Here is a 22,587-nt window from a genome sequence, read left to right on the forward strand (position 1 = left end):
AAGTATGGACGGCAGAAAGTAGGATTCTAAGAGGAAGAATTGGGGAAGGAAGGCATTCTGGAATGAGTGTGCCTATGAGATTTTATGTGTGAAGAATAGCAAGAAAGCTTTTTTTTTCCTGTACTGTATAGTATATGAAGAGGAGTAAGGTATGATAAGGCTGGAATGGTAAGTTGGAATACTTATGAAGGGCTTTAAAGTCAAACAGAGACTAATTAAATTAAACAAATTAAATTATTATTAAAACAAATTAAATTAAACAAACTAAAAAGAGGAAACCTTTAGGACCAGTTTAGTTGGGTAGACTATTGTCACTGAAAACACACTGTTCAGAACATCACAACTATTACAAATGAACAAAACTGGCAGCTCATAAATTTTTTATTTCATAACTCAAGAAAACTTTTTACCAATGAAAACTACATATATGTATAGCTCTAATAACATAACACATATACATGCATATGGTTCAATCTCATGTCAATACACATACATGAACAAATGTGTAAAAGTTCAAAATAAAAACTTAGTCACTTTTTTTAAAAAAAGAGGGTGTAATCTTATGGTATATCCATATACATGGCTGTGAACAAATGAATACAAACTAGAAATAAGACATTTATTCACCATTAGTACAATAGTGCATGAGTTCATGAATTGTAGCCAGACGTTTGGTGTTATTCCACAAAGGAAGCAAAGGGAATTGAAGAAGTTTCCACAGTGGTAGCTTGGCCTGCATCTCCTGCTCAATTTGTACTGGGTCAAAATTCTTCTGGGCCTGATGCAAAAGAATAATGTGACAGAAACCATTAAAGTCTCCCCAGAAGGTAAGCTGTCAGGAACCTTATAAATATGTAGAGGGTAAAACATGATACTCCTTACACTCATTATTTGAGGATGGGGATATCAATAGTAATTGAAGGGGACAAACTATTAGTATTTTGCTGAAGGTCAAAAAAGCATGTTGTTTTTTTTCCCTTTTGGACAGAGTTTCCTGGCACAAGGAAAGACTAACTCTTCATATGAACTGACAGACTGCCAAAGGCCGATATCCATTAATCTTTCCCTTCTCCAGATCCTTTCCTGGTTTCCATTGGTTTTTGTAGCAACAGATACTAACTAAAAGCAAAACATCCTAATATCTCAACAAAACCCATCTTGGCAAGCTGTAGGTAAAGGAAATGGTTAAGAAGAAAGAATTTTTACTGTCTTTATTTCTCATCATTTTGCCTAACTTGGAACTAATATCATAAATAGTCACTACTTATTTTGGTCATAACTTTAAATTATTTTTATTTAAACTAATGATGTTGCACTTGTTAGATCATTTCTACAAAAGACAAGTAAAACTTATTATCATCAGAAGGTTAATAGTTGGCCCATTTCTGAAATGTACTTTTCTTACCTTCATTTCTTAGAATTCTTAGGAAATTATGGATTGGTTCGTTAATGGGCCTATGTTTTCTTTATCTTTCTAACGTGTTATTTTCCTTTTTTTTTGTCAACCTCACCAATATAATACATCATTAGTACAAAGTTCATTCTCTGAGTTGCTTTAATTTTCATATCTCTATTAGTTATTTGCAGCACTTATTTTCTTATGGCTATTGATAGCTTTTGTGTCTTCCTTTGATGTCTATGTATTCATATCCTTCAATCATTTATCAATTGGCAGATGACATTCTCATAAACTTGAATCTACTTCTTTATTTTGGAAATGAAATCTTTATCAGATAAATGTTCTACAATGATCCTCACTCCGCCTTTTAACTGTTCCCCTTCTAATTCTAGTGGTATTGGCTTTATTGTCCATTTTATCTTCTGTGATCCTCTTTCTCCTTTGTTGGATCACAAATTCTTCACCTATCTATAAATCTGAAAGTTCTTTCTTGCTCCTCTGATTCGTTATTGCCCTTTTATATGCAATCATGTGTCTATTTAGAACTAATTTTGGTATACTGTGTGAAATGTTGGTCAAAACCTAATTTCTGTCAGATTACTGTTTAGTTTTCTTAGTAGCTGAGATCTTTGGGTTTATTGAATACTAAGATACTAATATTTGCTTCTGTATATTGTGTACTATTTCATTTATTGACCTCTCTTATTTTTAACCAGTATCATTGATTACTAATTTAGAATATAATGTGAGATATAATACTGCCAAACCTCTTTCCTGCCACTTTATCTTGGTCTTAATTCATTTGAGATTCTTTATATTTTATCCATCTAAATAACTTTGCTTATTATTTCTTCTAGTTTTATAAAATAATCTTTTGATAACTTGGTAGAGCATTGGATAAATAAAGTAATTTGGGCTAGTAGCAACTTTTTAATTTTTTTTGGCTTGGCATATCCATGAGCAATTAATATTCTTTCCATTATTTATTTTTATGTTTATATCTGTCAAGAGAGTTTTTCTTGTAGTTGTATTCATTTAATTCATGTCTGTCTTTATAGTTAGACTCACAAGTTATTTTAAGTTTTGCATCAGTGTATGTCATCTCATATTTCTCTTTCTATTCTTCCTACTGATACAGAAATATGGATGACTTATGAGGATTTATATTCTTGCTATGACTTTGCTGAAGTTATTAGTTATTTAAGTTATTTTAGTTAAATCTATGGGATTCTCTAACTACAACATTATATCATTTGCAAAAAGAAATCATTATTTCCTCTTTACTTCTATTTATTTTCTAGGTTCCTTTTCCTTGTCTTATTGTTTTAGCTAGAACATCTAGCATCATATTAAATAATATTAGTCAAAATGAAACTTTTGCTTTAGCCCTAATCTTACTGGAAAAGCATTTAGTATACTCCTATGACACATAATACTAGTTCTACAAAACCCATCCTGATTTCATCAGTTCTTAGTACTTTATTATCTCTGGACTTCCTCCTCACCAATGCCTCAAAGAATATTTCTCTTCCTTCAAGATATCCTTCAAAGACCACCTTCTATATAAGTAGCTTTTTCTGATTTTCCTAACTGCTAGTGTCCTCCTTCTGAAACTTTCTTATATTCAGCTTTATTTATATATTTTGTTTTCCCTATTAGAATACAAGCTCCTTGGGAGCAGAGATTGCTTCTAATATGGGAGACTATATATATATATATTACATTATATACAAATACATTTAAATATTACATACATATGTAAATTATATGAGTATATACATATTACCCATGGTAAATATAATCATTAATAAGACCATATTACATATGGTAAATATATATTTGCCTATGATATTATATGCATATCCACATATATGATGAATATAAAGTATTACAGTTTTAAGCTATATTAAGTTAAAATTACAATGATTTCTGGACACTCTATGTAGAACTTTGCAAACTTTAATCAGTCAGCAAGCATTTATTGAATACCTACTGTGTATATTCTGAGTGCTGGAAACACAAACACAAAGAATAAAAAAAAATCTCTATTTCCAAAAAGTTTAAAAGAAAATGAGAGATGAAATGCTATAATGGGAGAAACAAAAAGAAAGCCAGTTTGGCTGGATCATAGAGTGAAGATAGAGTAGTAATATCCAGTGATACTGGAAAGATAGGTTGGAACCAAGTTGTGAAGGTATTTAAAAGCTATCTAGTAGAGCTTATATTTGATCTTAGATGAAGACTTACATGAACTGATGCAAAGTGGAGTGAGCAGAGCCAGAAGAACATTGTACACAATGACAGCAATATTTATTGATGAACAACTATGAATGATCGAATTATTCTCAGCAATTCAGTGATCTAAGACAATCCCAGAGACTCTTGATGAAAAATGCCATCTGCCCTCTGAGAAAGAACTGAAGGAGTTTGACTGCCAATTGAGACATACTATAATTTATTTTCTTCTAATTTTTTGAAAATTTGAGATCCCTCCATAAAATGACTAATATGGAAAGATGTTTTGCAAGATTGCACATGTAAAGTCTATATCAGATTGTTTACCATCTCAGGGAGGGTAGAGGGGAGGAAGGATGTGAGGGAGGGAGGGAAGATTAGAAGAAAGGACAGAATTTAGAATGCAAAAACGAAAAAAGGAATGTGAAATTATTTTTACATGTAATTGAGGAAAAATGAAATATTAAAATTTTTAATTTTTTAATTTTAATTAAAATTTTAAATTTTAATTAAAAATATAAAAAATATTTTGATACTAGATATAATAAGGGAGTCACTGGAATTCACTGAAGAAGAGAATGACATGGTACACTTGAAGATTATTGTTTTGGCAACAGTACAGAATGACTTGGAATGGGAAGAGACTTCAGGCAGAGAGACCAATTTGGAGGCTACTAAAATAACCTTGTTAAAAGTGATGGGGGCCTTAATTGGCATAGTAGTTATTTTATTAAGAAGAGACATCCATAGGAAATATAGTAGATGGAGGATGGCAAGATTTGTCAAATGATTAGAAATACAAGGTGAGGAAGAGCAAGGAGATGATGGTAATGCCAAGGTTATGAAGTAGGAGACTAGAGATTTAAGCTTGTACATTTGGCTTTTAAAAATAAAATTCACATGTATGAGATTTCCTGTGAGAAATGGCTTTTGTACACTGCATGCTCAATAAAATGACATGGCAACCAAAAAAGCTAATGGGATCTCTTTTTGTAAAGCCTTTTCCTTCAGTCTTAGAACCAATACTGAGTGGTAATGGGTAGGCAATGGGGTTAATTATTTATTTTATTATTATATATTATTATTATTATTATTATTATTATTATTATTAATTACCCAGGCTTATACAGGTAGGAAGTGTTTGAGGCCAGATTTGAACCTAAGACTTCTCCTCTCTGGGCTTGGCTCTCATTCCACTGAACCACTTAGCTTCCTTCAAGCCAATGTGATCTTAAGATGCATCATATCATTAGAGGTAGAGTGTCCTAAAAACCTCTCACCTGGACTATAATATTAGTCTCTTAACTGGTCTTCCTGCCTCCAGAGTCTCCACTATTTTCCATCCCCTCCAATACATCCTGCACGCAATTGCCAAAGTCAGACTCAGGTCGGACTGCTACTACCCACAGAAAAATCTGTAATTGCTTTGTGGGCTTTCAAAGATAAAATACAAACTCTTTGACTTGGTATATAAAACTATTCCTTCACAACATAGCTCTTACCTTCCTCCTTTCTAGTCTTCTTTTATATTACTCTTCTTTCTATGTTTTCTCCCTTTAAATCATATTGACTTACTGTTCCCAGAAACCTATCCCACAGTTTTATTTACTTTTATTGCTAGCGTCTAGCACGGTGCCTTATAAAAAAGCAAGTGCTTGATAAATACATGTTAAATAGAATTGAGTGAAGTTAAGCATAATTATACTATATTTATATATGCACTATATTATTTAGCTGTGGTCAGATCACTTTTGCAATATTTTCTCCTGTTCTGTTTAATTTTATGAAAGACAATGGCAAACACAATGGAATCCAGAAGAGGATGGAAGGGGAACGAGAGAACATTTAGTTCAAGAAATATTTATTTTTGTTAATTAATTACATTAATTATAAATTAACAAATAATATTAAATGACTCTTAAGTCCAGGATTCTGCACTAGTTGGAGAATACAGAGGAGAAGGGAATGAGCATTTCTATAGCATATACTATACATAAGTATAAGTGCTAAGCACTTTTTTACAAATATTATCTCTTTCAATCCTCACAATAACCCTAGGATGTAGGTGCTATTTTGATCCCCATTTTACAGGTGAAGAAATTGAGGGAAAGAGAGACTTGTTTAGGGTCACACAGCTAGAAAGTGTCTGAGACCAAATTTGAACTCGACTCTTCCTAACTCCAGACTCAGAATTCTATCCACTTTGTCATCTCACTGCTTCTACAAAAACAATATAGTCTTTATTCTCAAGGAGTTTATATTCAACGTATATGCAGATAAATATGTGTAGAATAATTTGAGATAGAAGAAAGTATTAAACTTATGGGTTTTGGTTATAATTAATACTGAATTTCAATTTCATTCGTGTGGAAAAATCTAAAGAAGAAATGCCTTCCTCCAAAGTAAATGGGCAACTGTTCTGCAACTTCTAGCTTTAAAGAGAATTGCCTGGGACACTGGGAAGCTAAATAACTTATCCAGTATGTGACAGAAGCCAGACTTAAACTCAGGTCTTCCTGATTCCCAAATCAGTAGCCATTACAACAAGCTGACCATCTCTCAATCATTACCATCATCATCCTCAACACCACCATCATCACTGTCAATTTTTAGGGAGGACAGGAAGTGGAACTATAGGCTTAAATGATGTTAGGAACACTTGTGTGAGGAAACTCTTTTGACCAACATAGGCTAGCATCTTTTTTTTTTTTGGCAACTTTTCTATAATTTTTTTTTATTGTGAAGAATACCCTGTAGTAAAGCAGTGGGGTTAAATGATTTGCCCAGAATCACACCACCAGAATTACACTATATCCACAATTCTGTTCTCTATCTACTATGCCAGGGGTCTCATATAATATATATAACAACAATAATAGTAATAATAATAATTACCTTTAGTACATGCTTCTTGTGACCCTGTGCATCATGGTAGTTTAGTATGAGAGGACCTTTCTGGTCTGCTTTTTTCTCTCTCTCATTTTCAGGTAAGAATATACGATGCAGATTCTGTTTAATGGCAAATCATGTGTTAGATTTTAAAAAAGAGACTGTCAAGATTTTCCAGAGGTGGAGGTAAATAGGATAATCTGAACTCATATTTACCTGTTTTTCAGACTCTGTGAGACAAAGAGATGGCAGGATAGATACAATGTGAGCTGCAATTCGGGGATCCAACCCATCCTCTCTAGGTGTGGGTGGCATTAAGCTAGGTGGGACAAGCTCATTTTCTGTTGCCACGATCTAGTAAAAAAAATATATGTATAAAAGTATGCATTTTACTTCAAGAGAGGAACTGTCCTAATGGTCAGTCCTTTGATGAAATTACATAAATCCTTAATTCAGGGGAAGAATAAGTCAGTTGCTACAAGTAGAGGATCAATAATTGTGAAAGTAAACAAACAAGAGGAAAGACATGATTATACAATGAAAAACTTTCCTACTACAGAAATAAGAATTGTATGGTGTATTTTTTTATTTTTTTAAACTTGACCTTATTTCTTAAAAATCTCACCACTACATTTTTAAACTTTGCAAGTTACTTAGTGATCAGTAGGTAAAATTCTCATTTAAATGGAGAAACTGAGGCAACATGGTATAATATAAGTCTAGAAGTTAGAAATACTTGCGTTCAAGTTCAGAATATATACTATGTGACCATGAGCAAATCACTTAACTTCTTAGTGCCTCAGGCATCTTTCTTATGCTAACTTGCAAAACAACTGCAAATCAGTAGATAGGTGCCTTTCTAAGAGTTCCCATACACCAATAAAATCATTAGGTTAGACAAAAAAGAAAACCATGAAACTGAGTCCAAAAAGATGAAATCTTTTAAAATTTTAAAGTTTATGCTTTTGTTGGTGGAAGCATTCTTCCATTCTAATATTTGAGAATGGGTGGAAAAGTTAATTACCCTATAGTCATCTTAGTTGAGAATCTTTCTGAATTTAGCTAGGTTGATCCTTGGAAATAAAGATCTAGGTCATCAGTAGAACCATAGTCAAAGCCTTTCAAGCTTCATAGGATCCATTAGAGCTTCTGCTTCATTGTCATAGTCTTCAAAAAACACATCCCTGTCAAAATGATGCAATGATGTGACCCTTTGGATTCAGGGAAATACTAGGCTTACATTTGCATAATAAGACAGGGGTAGATCTACAAATATAATGAAAATGACAATATGGTGACATTGGCATTTTCATCAATGCTGACACTACTTCTATTAATGCAGAGATCTCAATTCTTCTACAACTCAATAGATGATCTCTAAAAACTATTATGGTCAAAACCAAATATCACGTTTGTAGCAAAACAGGTGGCAAGACTTTCTAAATTTTGTGAAGCTGGTTCTCTGTAGTCAGAACATTATCTGTCATTGCGTATATCCTGATGGCAATAATAGTATATAAATACTGTAAATTTCAGTAGATCTTATCAATGTAGGTACAATATCCAATAATAGTACAAATTGTTACAATCCATCTGTATCTTAGTATCCTTTGAGATCCTGCCCATTACCTCTCAAAAACCTCTGTTTGGGATGGGGGAAAAGACCACTTTACATGAGAATGTTATAAGGGAATATTGTTTCATAGTCTTCCACTATCTCCCACTATTTCATAGTCTTCAACTAACTTCTTTCCAAAAGTTTTGAAAAAGGTGGTGCCACGAATATCATATGTCTTTACCCAACAAGTAGATCCAGGGTCTTCTTTTTGAGATGGTTTCTAGGCTTTTTAAGCCCTTTTATTATGACAAATGCTTTGTCAATATTTTATGTCAAGGTCTTTTCTTTTATCTCTTTTATACTTTTTGGCATCTATACTTTGTTTAACTATGCTGCAATAGCTATTTTGGAATGGCTTCTTCTCAAAATATCCATCCAATCTAGATCAGGAGGATTGTTGTTATTGGCCACAAGGTCATTCTCCTTCCTTCTCAAGGAGTGGGGGAGCTCTCTCACCATCTTACTTATTCTTGCCCTTCTACTAGGGAACTTCCGTATTCCAACTTTCTAGTGTCCCAATTTTTCAGACTTCTTACATCTTGCTGCCCTCTCTTTTCACCTTAGCTACATTCAGGGATGTGTACATTTTGAATTTTGCCATTAGCCACAATTGTTCCACTTTGGTTGTTAACCAAAAACTCTTGATGATCCTCTGACCATAACCTTATCATTCCAACACTATCTTTCTGCCTCACTTCTAAAGCTATATCTTGCCCTCAATCTGACATCTAATTTCTCCACTTTCTTGTCATTACTCCTGTTCTTAATTCACATGCCTCCCGTCCCAGTTTTGACCCGATAGTTAGCCAATTCAACTCTATTTGTGAAGCCCCTGCCCCTTTGTTTTATTTTCCCTTATCCATGCCAAACTACAGCACTGTATTGCTTCTGTTGCTGCTTCCTCTGCTCTTATTCATGTGCTGATGAATGGAACAGGAGGAAGTCACATAGCAGTGATGATGGGTACATTATAAACCATGCTATCCAACTTTAATTAGGACATCATGGTATCTTATTTCTCTCTAATCAGATCTCTATCTCACTCCCCACAGAAGCTATTTCTAATTCTCTTTTCACTACATAAGCCTCTCAGATCTCCTATGTCCCTTTCAGCTGAAGACCTCACCTCTTAGTGAGAAAATTAAGCCCATTCTCTGTGCATTCTCTTTTCTCTTCATCTCAAAATTCCTTGATATTTTCTCCTCTCTTTCTTCCTTTCCTTCAGTGTCTGATAAAGAGATGGCTTTTCTTCTTGCCAAAGCTAACTCTTTTGCATATACCCTAGGGGTTATCCCTTTCCTCTATTCCAAGAGATTACAAACTTAATTATCTTTGCCTCACTCTCTTCAAAAGAATTGAATCTTTCTTTCTGCCTTCATACATGTCCGTCACCCCACCCTTTACAAATCCCCACTATGTCCTACCATTTGCTCAAGCTACACCTTTTAAGTTTCTTCCCCTTTTCAGAGAAATTACCAGAGAAAGCTGTCTACATTCATTGATTCCTTATCCACTCACTGACAACTTCTTTGAAATATTGTTTCTGATCTCATCACTCAAATTCAACTGCTTTCTCCAAGATTACCAATGATCTCTTAACTGTCCAATCTCATGGTCTTTTATGAATCTTCATTGTTCTTGACCTATCTGTTGCATTTGAAGAGAACTTGGACCAAAGGGTATCTTCTCAGGAAGCTAGAAGACAGAAGAACCAGAATTTCTCCTTTCCCAAGTTCTTGCCAACTTTACCCCTCATACGTGTAGGAAGCATCTAGTAATCACTACCAATGAGTAGAGTCTTAGCAAATGGGCTCAAGCCTTGAGTTACAATAGGATCATAGAACAGGACAAAAAAGGACCTCCATCTAAAACAACCCACTCACTTAAAAGATGAGGAAACTGAGACCTAGGTTAAGTGACTTGCCCAAAGATCAAGTAACAGAAAGAAGAAGCACTAGTAACTGAACCCAGGGCTTTTGACTCCAAGTCTTGTCTCCTATATAGATGATTCAACTTTCTCCCCCCAAAATAATTTTTATCCTCATAAGGGACTTCAGGGACAAGTAAAACAGGAACGACTATCAATTAATCTTTGATTTATAGATGAGAAAACCAAAACATAGAGAGTTTAAGTGACTTGCTGGAGATCATGAAGTTGGAGAAATGTCTATGTGGGATTACCCACCTGTTCCAGGATGCAGTTAAGAATCAAAGGCACAGAAATGAATTCTTCAGGAATCTGTTCCATCAAATCATTGTAATATCTCATATCCACATCAGTAGTGAGGGCACCTATTGTGTACAACAGAAATGATCCACTGCACTATTAAGCTGTGTTCTCCATTAGCATTTCATTCACGTGGAAGTCAAGGCTACACTAGAGTTATTGTGAAGAAGAGGTCAAGATACCAGAAAGGAATTTGGGGGATAATTGCTCCTTTCTAAAGATAATCCTCTGAATTGCTGATCCTTCCATTTGCACACTCAATGTTCAAGCCAAAATGATGGATTACTAGCTATTCCCAAAATTCAACATCTCACAATTGAATGTTTGTACCCTCCTTGTCCCTGCTCATCCAACATGAACGTAGTTTCACACGTACCTCTCAGAGTCCTTATATGTCTCCCAGGGCTCAGCTCACTTTTTCTGAGAAGCCTTGTTCCATTCCACCCCAACTCCACCCAGTTGCTAATATTCTCCACTCTTTTCTCAAATTTTCTTACATATACTCATCTGTGTACACTTTGCATCTCCCCAGAAGAATATAATTTCTTTGAGGGAAGGAATTATTTTCTTTCTGTCTTGGTATCTCTAATTAAGCACAGCACAATGCTGTGTACAGCATAGGCAATGAACACTTGTTTGTTTTATCGAAGCATTGAGCTGAACTAAATCTGAACCTGCAATGTTTCATACATACTATCTTGTGGTGGTGATATGTCTTCCAACTGTGGTTTCTTCTTGGTTGAAGCTGCAGCTGAACTTGCAGATGCTGCCTAAAAGAATCACCAAAAAGATATCTAAGCAACTGGGCTTAAAAAGAAATGCTCTTAAATGCTGGGGATGCTTTTACTGAGTTAATGTTGGTGCTTCCTGACCTTCTGGTCCATTATATATACACACCACCTAAGTAAGACTGCAGTAGAGGGGAAACTATCAGAATCATGGTAAACCATTATGGAAATGAACACTTCTTAATTTCCTCACCAACATTATTGACTGATTGATTTTAGGGAAGGACAGAATTTTAGGAACTTTTCTCATATGGGACAATCTTAGCTTGGGCTTGCCAAATGTTGGGCCATAATGAGATCACTGTGAAAATCTTCCCCTATTAAAATGCAGAAATGGGAAGTGAAATTGAAATGAAAAATTAATGCTGCCTCATTGAAACATGTGTAACATCAAATATCCTGAGATAAGAGAGTTGGCAGCTCCAGAGATATACCTGGTACTACTACTTCTCTTTCCACCTTCCCCACCCCAAACCCCTTGAAAATAGAACCAGTTTATCTCAGGCATTTTCATGTTTTGTTCTTCTGTGTAATATTCTGCCACACTATATAATATCCTTGTTCACAAATCCAGAAAACAAGATTCTCTAAATAGTTACTCAATCCATCAATGACAAGAGAATAAGCTACCTCAGGGGTCAAAGGCACATCCGCATGGCCTTTTTCAGGGACTACTTGCGGGACATTAATAAGCTTCATATTTTCTAAGTAGTTCTGATGCTGCCGCCTCCAGTCCAAGCTGTCATATATCAAGCAAGCGATGATTTCAAAAATTTCAGTACCAAGGGCCAGCTATAGGAGGAAATACCAAAAGGACAGGCATCAATTTTGTATAATGAGGGGAACTTGGGAAATGTTTCTCTTGCTACCTTATGTTATAATTGTGAAGCCAGCCCCCATTGACATATATGTTTCTCTTTTCCACTATTATTGCAGTACAAGAAGGTCCTCAGAACTCCCAGTTTTGTATCTCTTGGTTTCATTGCCCACAGTTCACCATAGTATAAAAATGGGAAAATGTGGAAAATTCCAGAAAATTAAAGAAATACATAGTTTATAAGTTTCAGATTGCCTACCAAGTGAGTACAAGTTGTAACATGACAAATTCTGTCAGCCCAGTATATGATTCATCTCCCTTTGAGGTCTTTTTCAAGAGAGAGATGTTATTTGTCCTTCATTTTCAAAGAGGACCAATCGCAGGGTGATATTCTGACTTGGATTGCATGAATTGGATTAAAGTGAGGCAGAGTTGCATGAAGTCATCAGCCTCTCTCTTTCTTCCAATCATCAAAGTCCAGTAGCAAGACAAAAGTCAGGACAACTGACAATGGCCTGGGATGCAGCAGATGACTTTGGCATCTTCAACGTCTGAGTAAGCTATAAACACTCCACAGGGCCTGCTTTAGCCACCTTCAAATTGTTCTTATCACCAATTCCTATGAGGGAAGTCTTCACATGCTTGGAGTAGATACCCCTAATTCACCAACAGGTTTCTGGCCCCATTGGTTATCTTCAACCTAGGTTTGCCCATCTGGTGAGATGGTTTTACTGGGATGTGGCTGCTGCATACATATTACAGCTTTTTGAAGCCAGAGGTGAGAGTTGAGTGCCTGGTGGACACCAAAAGTGAGTGAATAGTCCTGAAAAGGACTCAGCAAGCCCTCACATCAGAGGTTCTAGTCCTCCTTGAACACTACACTCAGAGAGAGAGAGAGAGAGAGAGAGAGAGAGAGAAAGAGAGAGAGAGAGAGAGAGAGAGAGAGAGAGAGAATAGAACTGAATAATATATAATGTATTTCATTTTTATTGTATTTAATGTTGGTAACATCTGTGCATTTAATTTATCAATTAAACTTTATATTATGTATAAGAAAATCACAGTATGTATGGAGTCAGCAAGTGTTTACTTGTATACATGGTTTCAGTCATTGGCAGTAGGGGTCTTACTATAATCAATAATCAGTCATCACTTATTAAGTACCATCTAATAGGTTCCACACAGTATTAAGTGCTGGACACCTGGAGAGCTGGTAAGAAGCAGAGATAATATTTAAACTCAGGTTTCCATGATCCAAGATCCTTTCCACTCTGCCAGCCTTCAAAAAACAATTCACTTGTGGTTTGGTCCGTAACTAAAGCATTACCATCTCTACAGCATGCTGCCACCAATTATGTCAGTCCCTTCCTACTGGAACCTTAAGTTCTACCCCTGGTTTGTTGAGCTTAAATACTGTTAATGTATAGATACTTCTTGTTTACTGGATAAACATATTGAAGATAAAGAACCAACCACAATATTTTGTGGACCAACCACAGTATTTTGTACAGAGTAGTTACTCAATAAATATTTGTGGAATGAATACATTATGTATCCATTGACATAAATGTTCAGAGAGAAAGCTACTAACCATCTTTTCTTCATCTGTCCAGTCTTCAGGAAAGAGCTCCTCCTTAACTACATGTTCAAGCCTGGCAATGTCAAAGAGATTAGTCTCAGGTTTCCCATTATTCAGAATCGGTTCCAAGAATTTCCAGAAAGTTTCAAGATCTTTCACGCTTTTCTCCCTCTTCCGTTTTTCACTATCTACCTCTTTTGATGTCACACCTATATTAGATAGAAAAGTAAAATGTTTTCTTGCTTAGTAGGAATTTGGCAAAGCACATGCATTACAAGGTGTCTACTTGGCACCAGAATATTTCAGGAAGGACATCATTGTGGAATGAACCTCTCAGTAACCTAGGCAACTTTATAAGGTAAATTGTAAAGCATTGCTGCTCTACCTTGATTAAGGGAGTTCCCTCACTGGGAATTCCCTACACCAAAAAAAATCACAGACCCAGTTTTGAAAAAATCAATTAAAAATGTATAAATCAGCCTTGATGAACTTCATGTAAAACAGTCTGGGAGCAATTGAAAATATATACATCCACACACATATATATGTACATATATGTTGTTGTATTCATCCTTTATTTTGAAGAGGACCAATGACATCAGAAGGTTATGTCTGGACTGGTGTGCAAATTGGATTTGCACAGTGTTGCCAGCCTCACTCTCTCTTTCAGTCATCCAAGTCCAGGGGCAAGACATTCTGACATATATATGTATACATATCCATAAACATAAACATATATGTGTATGTATATATATGTATATATATATGTATATATATATATATATACAGAATGGATATGATATGTTATTTAAAAAAAACCCTACCTTCTATCTTAAAATCAAAACTGTGTATTGGTTCCAAGACAAAAGAATGAAAAAGGCTAGGCAATGGGAGTTAAACAACTTGCTCAGGGTCATACAGCTAGGACGTATCTGAGGTCAGATTTGAACTCAAACCTTCCCTTCTCTAGGCTTGGCTTTTAATCCACTGAGCTACCTAGTTGCCCCTAATACAGTATATAAATCAGATTTAAGCAAGGCACAAAGTTGTCAGCTTCACTCTTCCAGAGTTATCCAAGTTTCCATGGCAAGACATTATGATTCTGTCTGTCTGTCTCTGTCTGTCTGTCTGTCTCTCTTTCTCCCTCCCACAATTCTTTGCAAAGAACATCACCAAAAAGCTTCTCTTTACGGGGTTGTACTTCAATAAAAGGGAGATTTCAATTTTTAAAAGGCAAGTTATTTGCCAGTTGAAGTAGAAAAAACCCAAGTAGATCATAGATGAAGGGAGCTCAGGATCTGCTTAGGTTACCCCTATTTTCTGTACATCGAGACAGTATTTGCATGGGTAGCAACGATAAGTAGCATTACAATTTGCATCCAGTAACATACTCTCTGACAGAAGTGAAGCCTCATGTTGCTGGGAAGTTCCTGACAAGTATGCCTTCAGAGGTTCATAATTATCAGCAGAGAGCTTAATCACATTGGACACAGGAACCCCAAGCTCTGTCAGAATTGCCAGTAACTGCGGATTGTGAAAGCCTGTGATGATAAAGTAATGTTCGGCACCATCATCTGGTTCATCATCTGCTCAAAAGAGAATAAAAGAAAGCAGGATATCACACGATACTATAGAACACGTGAAACAAAGTTCATTCAGTAGGCATTTACCATTCCTGTTCTTTGCCCAAAGGAGGCCCATTGGCGGAAGCAACATTAAGTACTCTGCTTTTCCTTACTGCCATTCTGGCCAAGAAAGCCCGGGCAATTTTACAAGCCCTCTGATTAGGTGTGCAAATGTAATATATGTGCCATGGGGGGAGGAAAGTCCTGCCCCCTAGAGATGAGGAGTCATGATGACCAGTTTATTCTCACGTCTTTGTTCAACATAAAGCCTTAAACCTTTTGTGCCCAATATTTTTGAAGAACATCTGGGCTCACTCTTGAGTTATGAGCAGCTATAATTCTGTGGGATTTTATAACTTAAGGGACAGGGTGCTTACAGAATAGGGAAATAGAGTATATGGAACTGCTTCCTGCAAAGGAGCTATCTCTATTTGTCTGAGTAGAGATGGTTGCCAAATATTAGATCAGTGGCTGTCAATTATTTCATTCTGTATTCACTTAGTTTATTTTTACTTTAATGTTTCAAGTATCTGTGGTTTTGTTAATTGGCCCATCCTTCCAAAAAGGTATATTATAACTCAGAGGGAAGGGGCAGCTAGGTGGCTCAGTGGATAGAGAATCAAGGCTAGAGACTGGAGTTCCTGGGTTCAAATCTGGCCTCAGACACTTCCTAGTTGTGTGACCCTGGAAAGTCACTTAAAACCAACATACCCCATTGATTCTGAGACAGAAGGTAAGAAGGATTTACAAAAAATAACTCAGAGGGAGACGACATAGTATATTGGATTTGCAATCAGAGGACCAAGATTCAAACCTGGCTATGCCACATATTACCTGAATGAGTTTAATGGGCCATTCTACATATTTGGGCCTCAGTCTACTTATCTGTAAAATGAGATGGTTTGGACCAGATGAACTTCTAAGGATCTTTTCAACTCTAAACCTTTGTCTGACTAATAAAATAAATAAAATATATCAAATAATAGTCTTCTGGAGTTGCTGAGACTAAGATATTGCCCCCCCCAATGCCCAACCTGGTCATGAACCTTTCTGAACACAACTGCATAGAATATTGTCACCAGGCTCACACTGGAAGACTTTCCCATCTTGGGAGGACCTGCTAGAGCTTATTTGCTACTGGCATGGCTTTCGAAAAGCCAAGTTTACCTCCATTTCTCTATCAAAGATTAGGCATAGATTTCAGCATAGGTCTTTAATATTGCCTCATTATATTTTAATTCTATGGTATATATTACATTTAAGGTTTTCCCATTAAGATTATTTATTATTAAATATTATCTAATTATTTCTATTTTAAATACAAGTTAAAACAGACCAGGGAAGTTTTTCTCTATCATCCTTAAAATGTAAATGGTATCTATGAATTCAGTAGAGCAGAGGGGAAGGAATATGGTGCCCAATTTCATCCAATGTTCCCCCCATCTTCCTTCAAGTTAAATTAAGTCTCATATGCTGTAAGAGACCTTCTTCTATCCCTCCTACTATCCTCCTAGGCCCTTCTACCTTTCATTTTCTCCCCAAGTCTAGGATATTTCAAAGCAGTCTTTTGAGGTATTGCTTCAAAGGCAAGGTGACACAGACGTAGCCCTTTCATATCCCGTATATGGCTTTCGTGATTTTCTACAGTGGTCTTAAACTACCAAGACTGTTCTCTGGTGTCCCCAAACTTCAAGTGAGGAGCCTCTTTGAACTAAGGTGAGCTAATCCTTTCCCCTGCTCCATGAATTACATCCCTGCAAACCATTACTTAGGACCATCCAAATATAAAGCTTTTTCCATTTGTAGGAGCTGACATAGGGGTCACCATCCACGTCATAGTAAGGCATCATTATAGAATTTCAGATGTTAAGACAACTTCATAAATATTATAAGACTTGCAGCTTTTTATCATTTTCTTATTGGTTAATATGTTGTATCTCCCTGGGAGTAGGCAAGCCCCTTGGTTTGATCTGTTTCATTTTCACATTTGTATTCCCTTTGCCCGGCACAGAGTAGCCATTTAATATACCCTTTTGGATTGTTCAGTTGAAATTCATGTTTTTCCAATTTCAACCAAGTGAGTCAGTGGTAATATTATGAATATGACTCAAAGTTTTGACACTCCAAATTCTGTGAGTCAAGGCTATAACCACACCAGGCAGTTGGGGGGCTTAGTATCTTTAGATGTCAGGTCATTGACTTATTTGTGGGGAATCAGTAGAGCAGAGGGGAAGGAACCCTGGGATTGTGCTAGAAAGTCTCCTAATACCATTTAATCTAGATGAACACTAACTTCTCCTGTTGATTCCAGTTGGGACAAATGCTACTGTCAGAAAGACTATAAAAGCATTGCTAAGGATTAAGAAATGCTAAGGAAGAAGCAAAATGCCTTAGCCCCCCCCCCCCCCCCCCATGGATAGGATCGGGGTGGATTGGAGTTGCTACTGCTAATGGGAAGTAGTAGTTTCAGAAGAGAAAGGCAGATTTGGAAAAGGAATATATGGATTAGGTGATGCTGAAAAGGGGATTTGGATTTCTGGCCCATGGATTAAGATAAATAAATGATAGACTTTTGCCTAAGGATAGAGTGCAACTTATAAAGGCTAGTTAAAGAAAAATAAAACAAAACAGGTATTTGCCTGGAGTCATACAAGTTTTATCCAAAGTATATTAAACTGTGATCAGCTGGGTGACTCAGAGGATTGACAGCCAGGCTTGGAGACAGGAGGTCCTGGGTTCAAGTCTGACCTCAGACACTTCCTAGCTGTGTGACCCTGGACAAGTCACTTAACCCTCATTGCCTAGCCCTTAACACTCTTCTGCCTTGGAATCAATACACAATATTGACTCTAAGATGGAAGCTAAGAGTTTAAAAAAGGCAGATTGAAGTGAAAAGAGAGAGGGAAAGGGGAGCTATTTACTTAAATCTGTCAAGCCAGAAATTACAAAGAATAGCAGAAACAGCTTAGTAATAAAAAGAGTCAAAGAGATGATTGGTAATTTCAAGACAAAATCCAAGAAAGCAGCATACAGGATGACTTCAGATTATAACATAAGGGTAATATACAGGATAAACTAGTAATCTTAATGGAAGGGCAGATTGTACCTCTTATGTGTAAAAGATTCAGTAACTAGAATAAATAGGTCTGGAAGGATATCTGTTATTCAAAAGGAGCAGAGTACATAAAAGGGATGAGAAGTAGTATATAATGTTAAAAAGGTATTATTGTGTAAAGGAATTGGGAGGGGGTAAAATATAGTATACAACATTTTAGGGGAGGAACAATGAAGGGAGAAACTAGTGAACTAGAGAATGCCAAGTCAGAGGAGGAAAAAAATGAAGAATCTGGGAAACAGATAAACCTGGAAAGACGAGGGGAGAAGCATGATAGATAGGGGAATTTCAATTGTCTGTCCATTTTCCGTCACTTCCTTTTTTAATATTAAAAACAGACCAAGTGACATTCTTGCCCTGCAATAATTATCATTTCATTCTCCGTAAGGTGGAAATGATAAGGGAAATTGCTATTCTGGATCTAATAACTGGCCGGTAGGGAGGAATGTACCTAGAATTCACTTCTTCCTCTTCTTCCCCACCCAGAATCTTTAAGATTATTTTTTTTTGGAAAGTTTTTTTGTCATCCTAATGGTTAGGACTCTTCCAATTATCATGCATATATTTATCTGTGTCACCGTTTTAAGATCCTAAAGGGAATGGACAATTATTTTTCCCACTTTGTAATGCCATTTCCTAGCAGTTATTGTTGTTGTTGATGTTGTTGTTGTTGATGTTGTTGTCTTTGTTGTCGTCATTGTTGTTGTTTTGTCCCATCATTTTTGAAGAAAATCAGTGACAACAGGACATGATATCTTTTTTGGGGTAGGGGGGGGAAATTATATTTAAGTGACACAAATAAATTATATTTAACACAAAGTCAAAGTAGGCACATCATAAATATTTGTTGGATTAGAAGAGAAATGAGGGCAACTACTACGCATCCCTCACCCAAAATAGCACATGCAAACTCGGAGTCCTTTCATGAAACACCAAACATAAGGGATCCTCCCTCCCTCCCTAGAGAGCCTACCAGGGAGTTAGAACTATGTCAATACAATCTCTCCCATCTTCTATGTCTTTGCCATCACAGTCCTAGAATGCTAGATTCACTTCATAGAAACCCCCAACAAATGCTCCAAAAGACTTAGCAACTAATATTCCCTTACGGCTCACACAGTTATTGTAATTAATCTCTTAGCGTGGATGACTTCAGTCAATTCAAACTTTAGCTCTCTGTGCTCCTCAACATGCTACCTCAGCATTCCCTATCACCTGGCACAGTTATTTTACAGGGCCCAGAAGAGAATGAACATTACCCATCAAAATTCAAATGTCTTACAGACCAATGTATTTTTTAGTTTTATCCTCTTCTCCTCGCCGTTTCAATACGCTGTCTTTTTTCACTGATTGTCCTACATCTGATGTTTCCTTTCCCTTTCCTTTCCCTTTGGGTTTCTTCTCCTTTGATGGAGTGGCCTTGACCTTTCCTTTTTCTTTGTCCCTTTCTGCCTTTAGCTTGTCTTCCAATGCCTGGAAAGAGAGAGAATGTGATTATAATTCATCACATTGGGAAAATCTGACACCAACAAGGTACAGAGAACTGGGGAATCACAGAAGTAAGAAGTTATCAATTGCTCAACGATTAGCATAGCTCATATTTACCCAACAATTTCTGCTTTCTAAAGCACTTTCCTCGAAACAGTCTTGTAAGGTAGGTTATCTATTTAGTTATGTGATACATTATTACATATTATGTTACATAATTAGATATTTTTGTGGGCTAGTTATTTTTAATCATGCCCACCTCATTTAGGATTTCCTAGGTAAAGATACTAGATATTTCCTTCTCCAGTTTCATTTTACAGATAAGGAAACTGAGGCAAAGTGGGGTAAAGGAGCCCAGAGTCACATTGCTTGTAAGTGTCCCAGGTTGGATTTGAAGTCAGACCTTCTTGACTCCAGTTTCACTGCTCTATCTGCCACATAACCTAACTGCTCAGAATTTTGTGTAATCATACTTATTATTGTGTAATTTTAAATAAATTATAAATTTAAATAAATAAATAATAAAAAATTATTATTGTGTAATTATGCTTATTATTATATACTTATATAATACCATGTGATATTATTAATATAAATGTTAATAATATAAGCTTATTTTCATCCACAATTTAATTTCAGCTAAGATAAACTAACATTTATTTAATGATTTTTAAGGTATACAAATCATTTTACATATAACATCTCCTTTGATCTCCACAATAACACTATGATATAAGTGCTATTATTTCCATTTCCATTTTACAGATTAGCAAAGAGGTGGACAGGGGTAAATGACTTACCTAGGTTAACACAACCACTAAGTATCTGAAAAGGGTTTCAAACTCAGGTCTTCTTGACTCCAGATCCAGCACTATACTCTCTATGCCACCTACCCAGGGTTACATAGTCAGGGCTGATTATCTTAAAACGATTTGAATTGCAGAGGAAAGAGAATGGTGGTTAGAAGAATCAGTTGGAAAGTTAGTGTAATGGTCCAGGAAGGAGTTGGGTGTGTAGGTGGTATAGTGGATAAAGAAATCAGAAAGACTTATCTTCATGAGTTCAAATTTGACCTTAGACACTTACAAGTTGTGTGACCCTGGGCAAGCCACTTAGCTCTGTTTGCCTTAATTTCCTCATCTGTAAATGAGCTGCAGAAAGAAATGGCAAACCACTCCATTGTCTTTGTCAAGAAAAACCCCAGAATCATATAGAATTGGACACGACTGAGACAACTAAATAAAAACAGGTAAGAGTTAATGAAATAACTCTAGGGTTCTTTTCAAAATATCATACAAACATGCTCCTTCCCCAAATACACACTTTCTGACTGTCTAAAGCAGTGATGGGCAAACTTTTTAAAGAGGGGGCCAAAGGAAAGGAAATGCTCATCTGTCAGTCTGTTTCTAAGGCAACTCTTTAGAAGTTACTTGTATTATATCCTATTCATTGTATTCGTCAGATTAGGAATAACGTTGCAGCCCAATAGAACATTTCAGGGGGCTGCACCTGGCTCATGGGCCGTAGTTTGCCCATCACTGGTCTAAAGTATCATTCACTTTTAGTCTGATTTTATTTAATCTTTTTATTTAATTTTGCGTTTTATTATCTGCTGTCTTGTAACTAACAGTTTCATTTGTATAAACTTTATAGGTACAAGTTAAAATTATGAGGTGTGCAAAGTTTTTGATCAAGAATCAAAAGTTCTTGATCATTAATCCTTTTACCTTTCAGACTATGTTTTTTTTCCATTCTACTACCTCTACCAATTTCCCAACATCTATTCTAATTATTTTGATTTATTTTTTAAAATTTTATGTATTTATTTATATTTATTATTTGTACTCAAACCTTTTTCAGCTATTATCATTTTATATTTTTACCTCTGAGGAGAGATAATTTTCTGAATTTAAAGTTTTTTTGATATCTTTTCTTACATCATACTTTCATTTCCAAACATTATCCTCTCCATTGTCCTATTCAGAAAATAACTTTTTGCCTAGGGTAAATTAGTTATAATGATAATAAAACTAAGAATAATTAACATCTTTATAATGCCTTAAGTGCTTTATATATTCTTAATTTTTATTAATTTTTTTTTTCTGGTAATTGAAGTGTGTAAGTCAAGTCAAGTAGCCCAAATTAAGCAGGGGGAAAATAGCAACAAAAACAAAAAACACATTGTCAGTGAAATTTAGCACAAAAAATAATCTTGGGCCAAATCAAGATGATTTTAGGATAATAATTTTTAAGGGCATTTTAGCGAAAAGATACATCCTTTATCAAGTAGCCATAACTCAGAATAACATCAGCATTAGCTCATTTGGAAATCAACATTTTCCACTGCCAAGGCAACTTGGAAAAAGAAGTTTTGAGTTTTTGAAAGGCATCCAGCTTACACAATGAATAGCCATAGCAAAGAAACTGGAATTTTCCCATAAATACTTAAATGCATTGAAGAGTTTGTTATCCAGCTGCTCAATTATTTGATTTTGCATTAAGGCTACCATTTAGGAACTCGAATGAGAACAACAAATGAGAATAACTTTGATTTCCATTCCAACTACATCCTCTATTTGGTAAGAGCTGCTCAATGAGATATGTTTCTAATATACACAACTACACATACATATGATTTAAAATAAAAACCTAGCAGTGAAGTAATACACAATATTATACAGTTTTCTCTGTTATAAAGTACACATTTTGAAGTAGAATTAGATTTTTTTTGCAAAATGAAATCATCACTTAATCTTCCTCTCTCCCTCTCTCCCCCTCTCTCCCTTCCTTCCTTCCTTCCTTCCTTC

General features: G+C 35.7%; 1 protein-coding gene across 1 annotated transcript in view; it reads right to left on the reverse strand.

The window, feature by feature from the left end:
- SPAG17 (sperm associated antigen 17) overlaps positions 1-22,587 on the reverse strand; it is a 260,151-nt gene that overhangs the window by 142,396 nt on the left and 95,168 nt on the right. Inside the window, exons 5-13 of the mRNA XM_044675536.1 lie at positions 19,579-19,765; positions 14,944-15,138; positions 13,565-13,761; positions 11,787-11,948; positions 11,063-11,138; positions 10,327-10,433; positions 6,740-6,877; positions 6,530-6,643; positions 628-778 (exon numbers count right to left, since the gene is read on the reverse strand). Coding sequence (XP_044531471.1) covers positions 628-778; positions 6,530-6,643; positions 6,740-6,877; positions 10,327-10,433; positions 11,063-11,138; positions 11,787-11,948; positions 13,565-13,761; positions 14,944-15,138; positions 19,579-19,765 — 1,327 coding nt within the window. The remainder of the gene's footprint in view (positions 1-627; positions 779-6,529; positions 6,644-6,739; positions 6,878-10,326; positions 10,434-11,062; positions 11,139-11,786; positions 11,949-13,564; positions 13,762-14,943; positions 15,139-19,578; positions 19,766-22,587) is intronic.

Source organism: Gracilinanus agilis, chromosome 4 (genome assembly GCF_016433145.1).
Source record: "Gracilinanus agilis isolate LMUSP501 chromosome 4, AgileGrace, whole genome shotgun sequence".
Lineage (NCBI taxonomy): Eukaryota > Metazoa > Chordata > Mammalia > Didelphimorphia > Didelphidae > Gracilinanus > Gracilinanus agilis.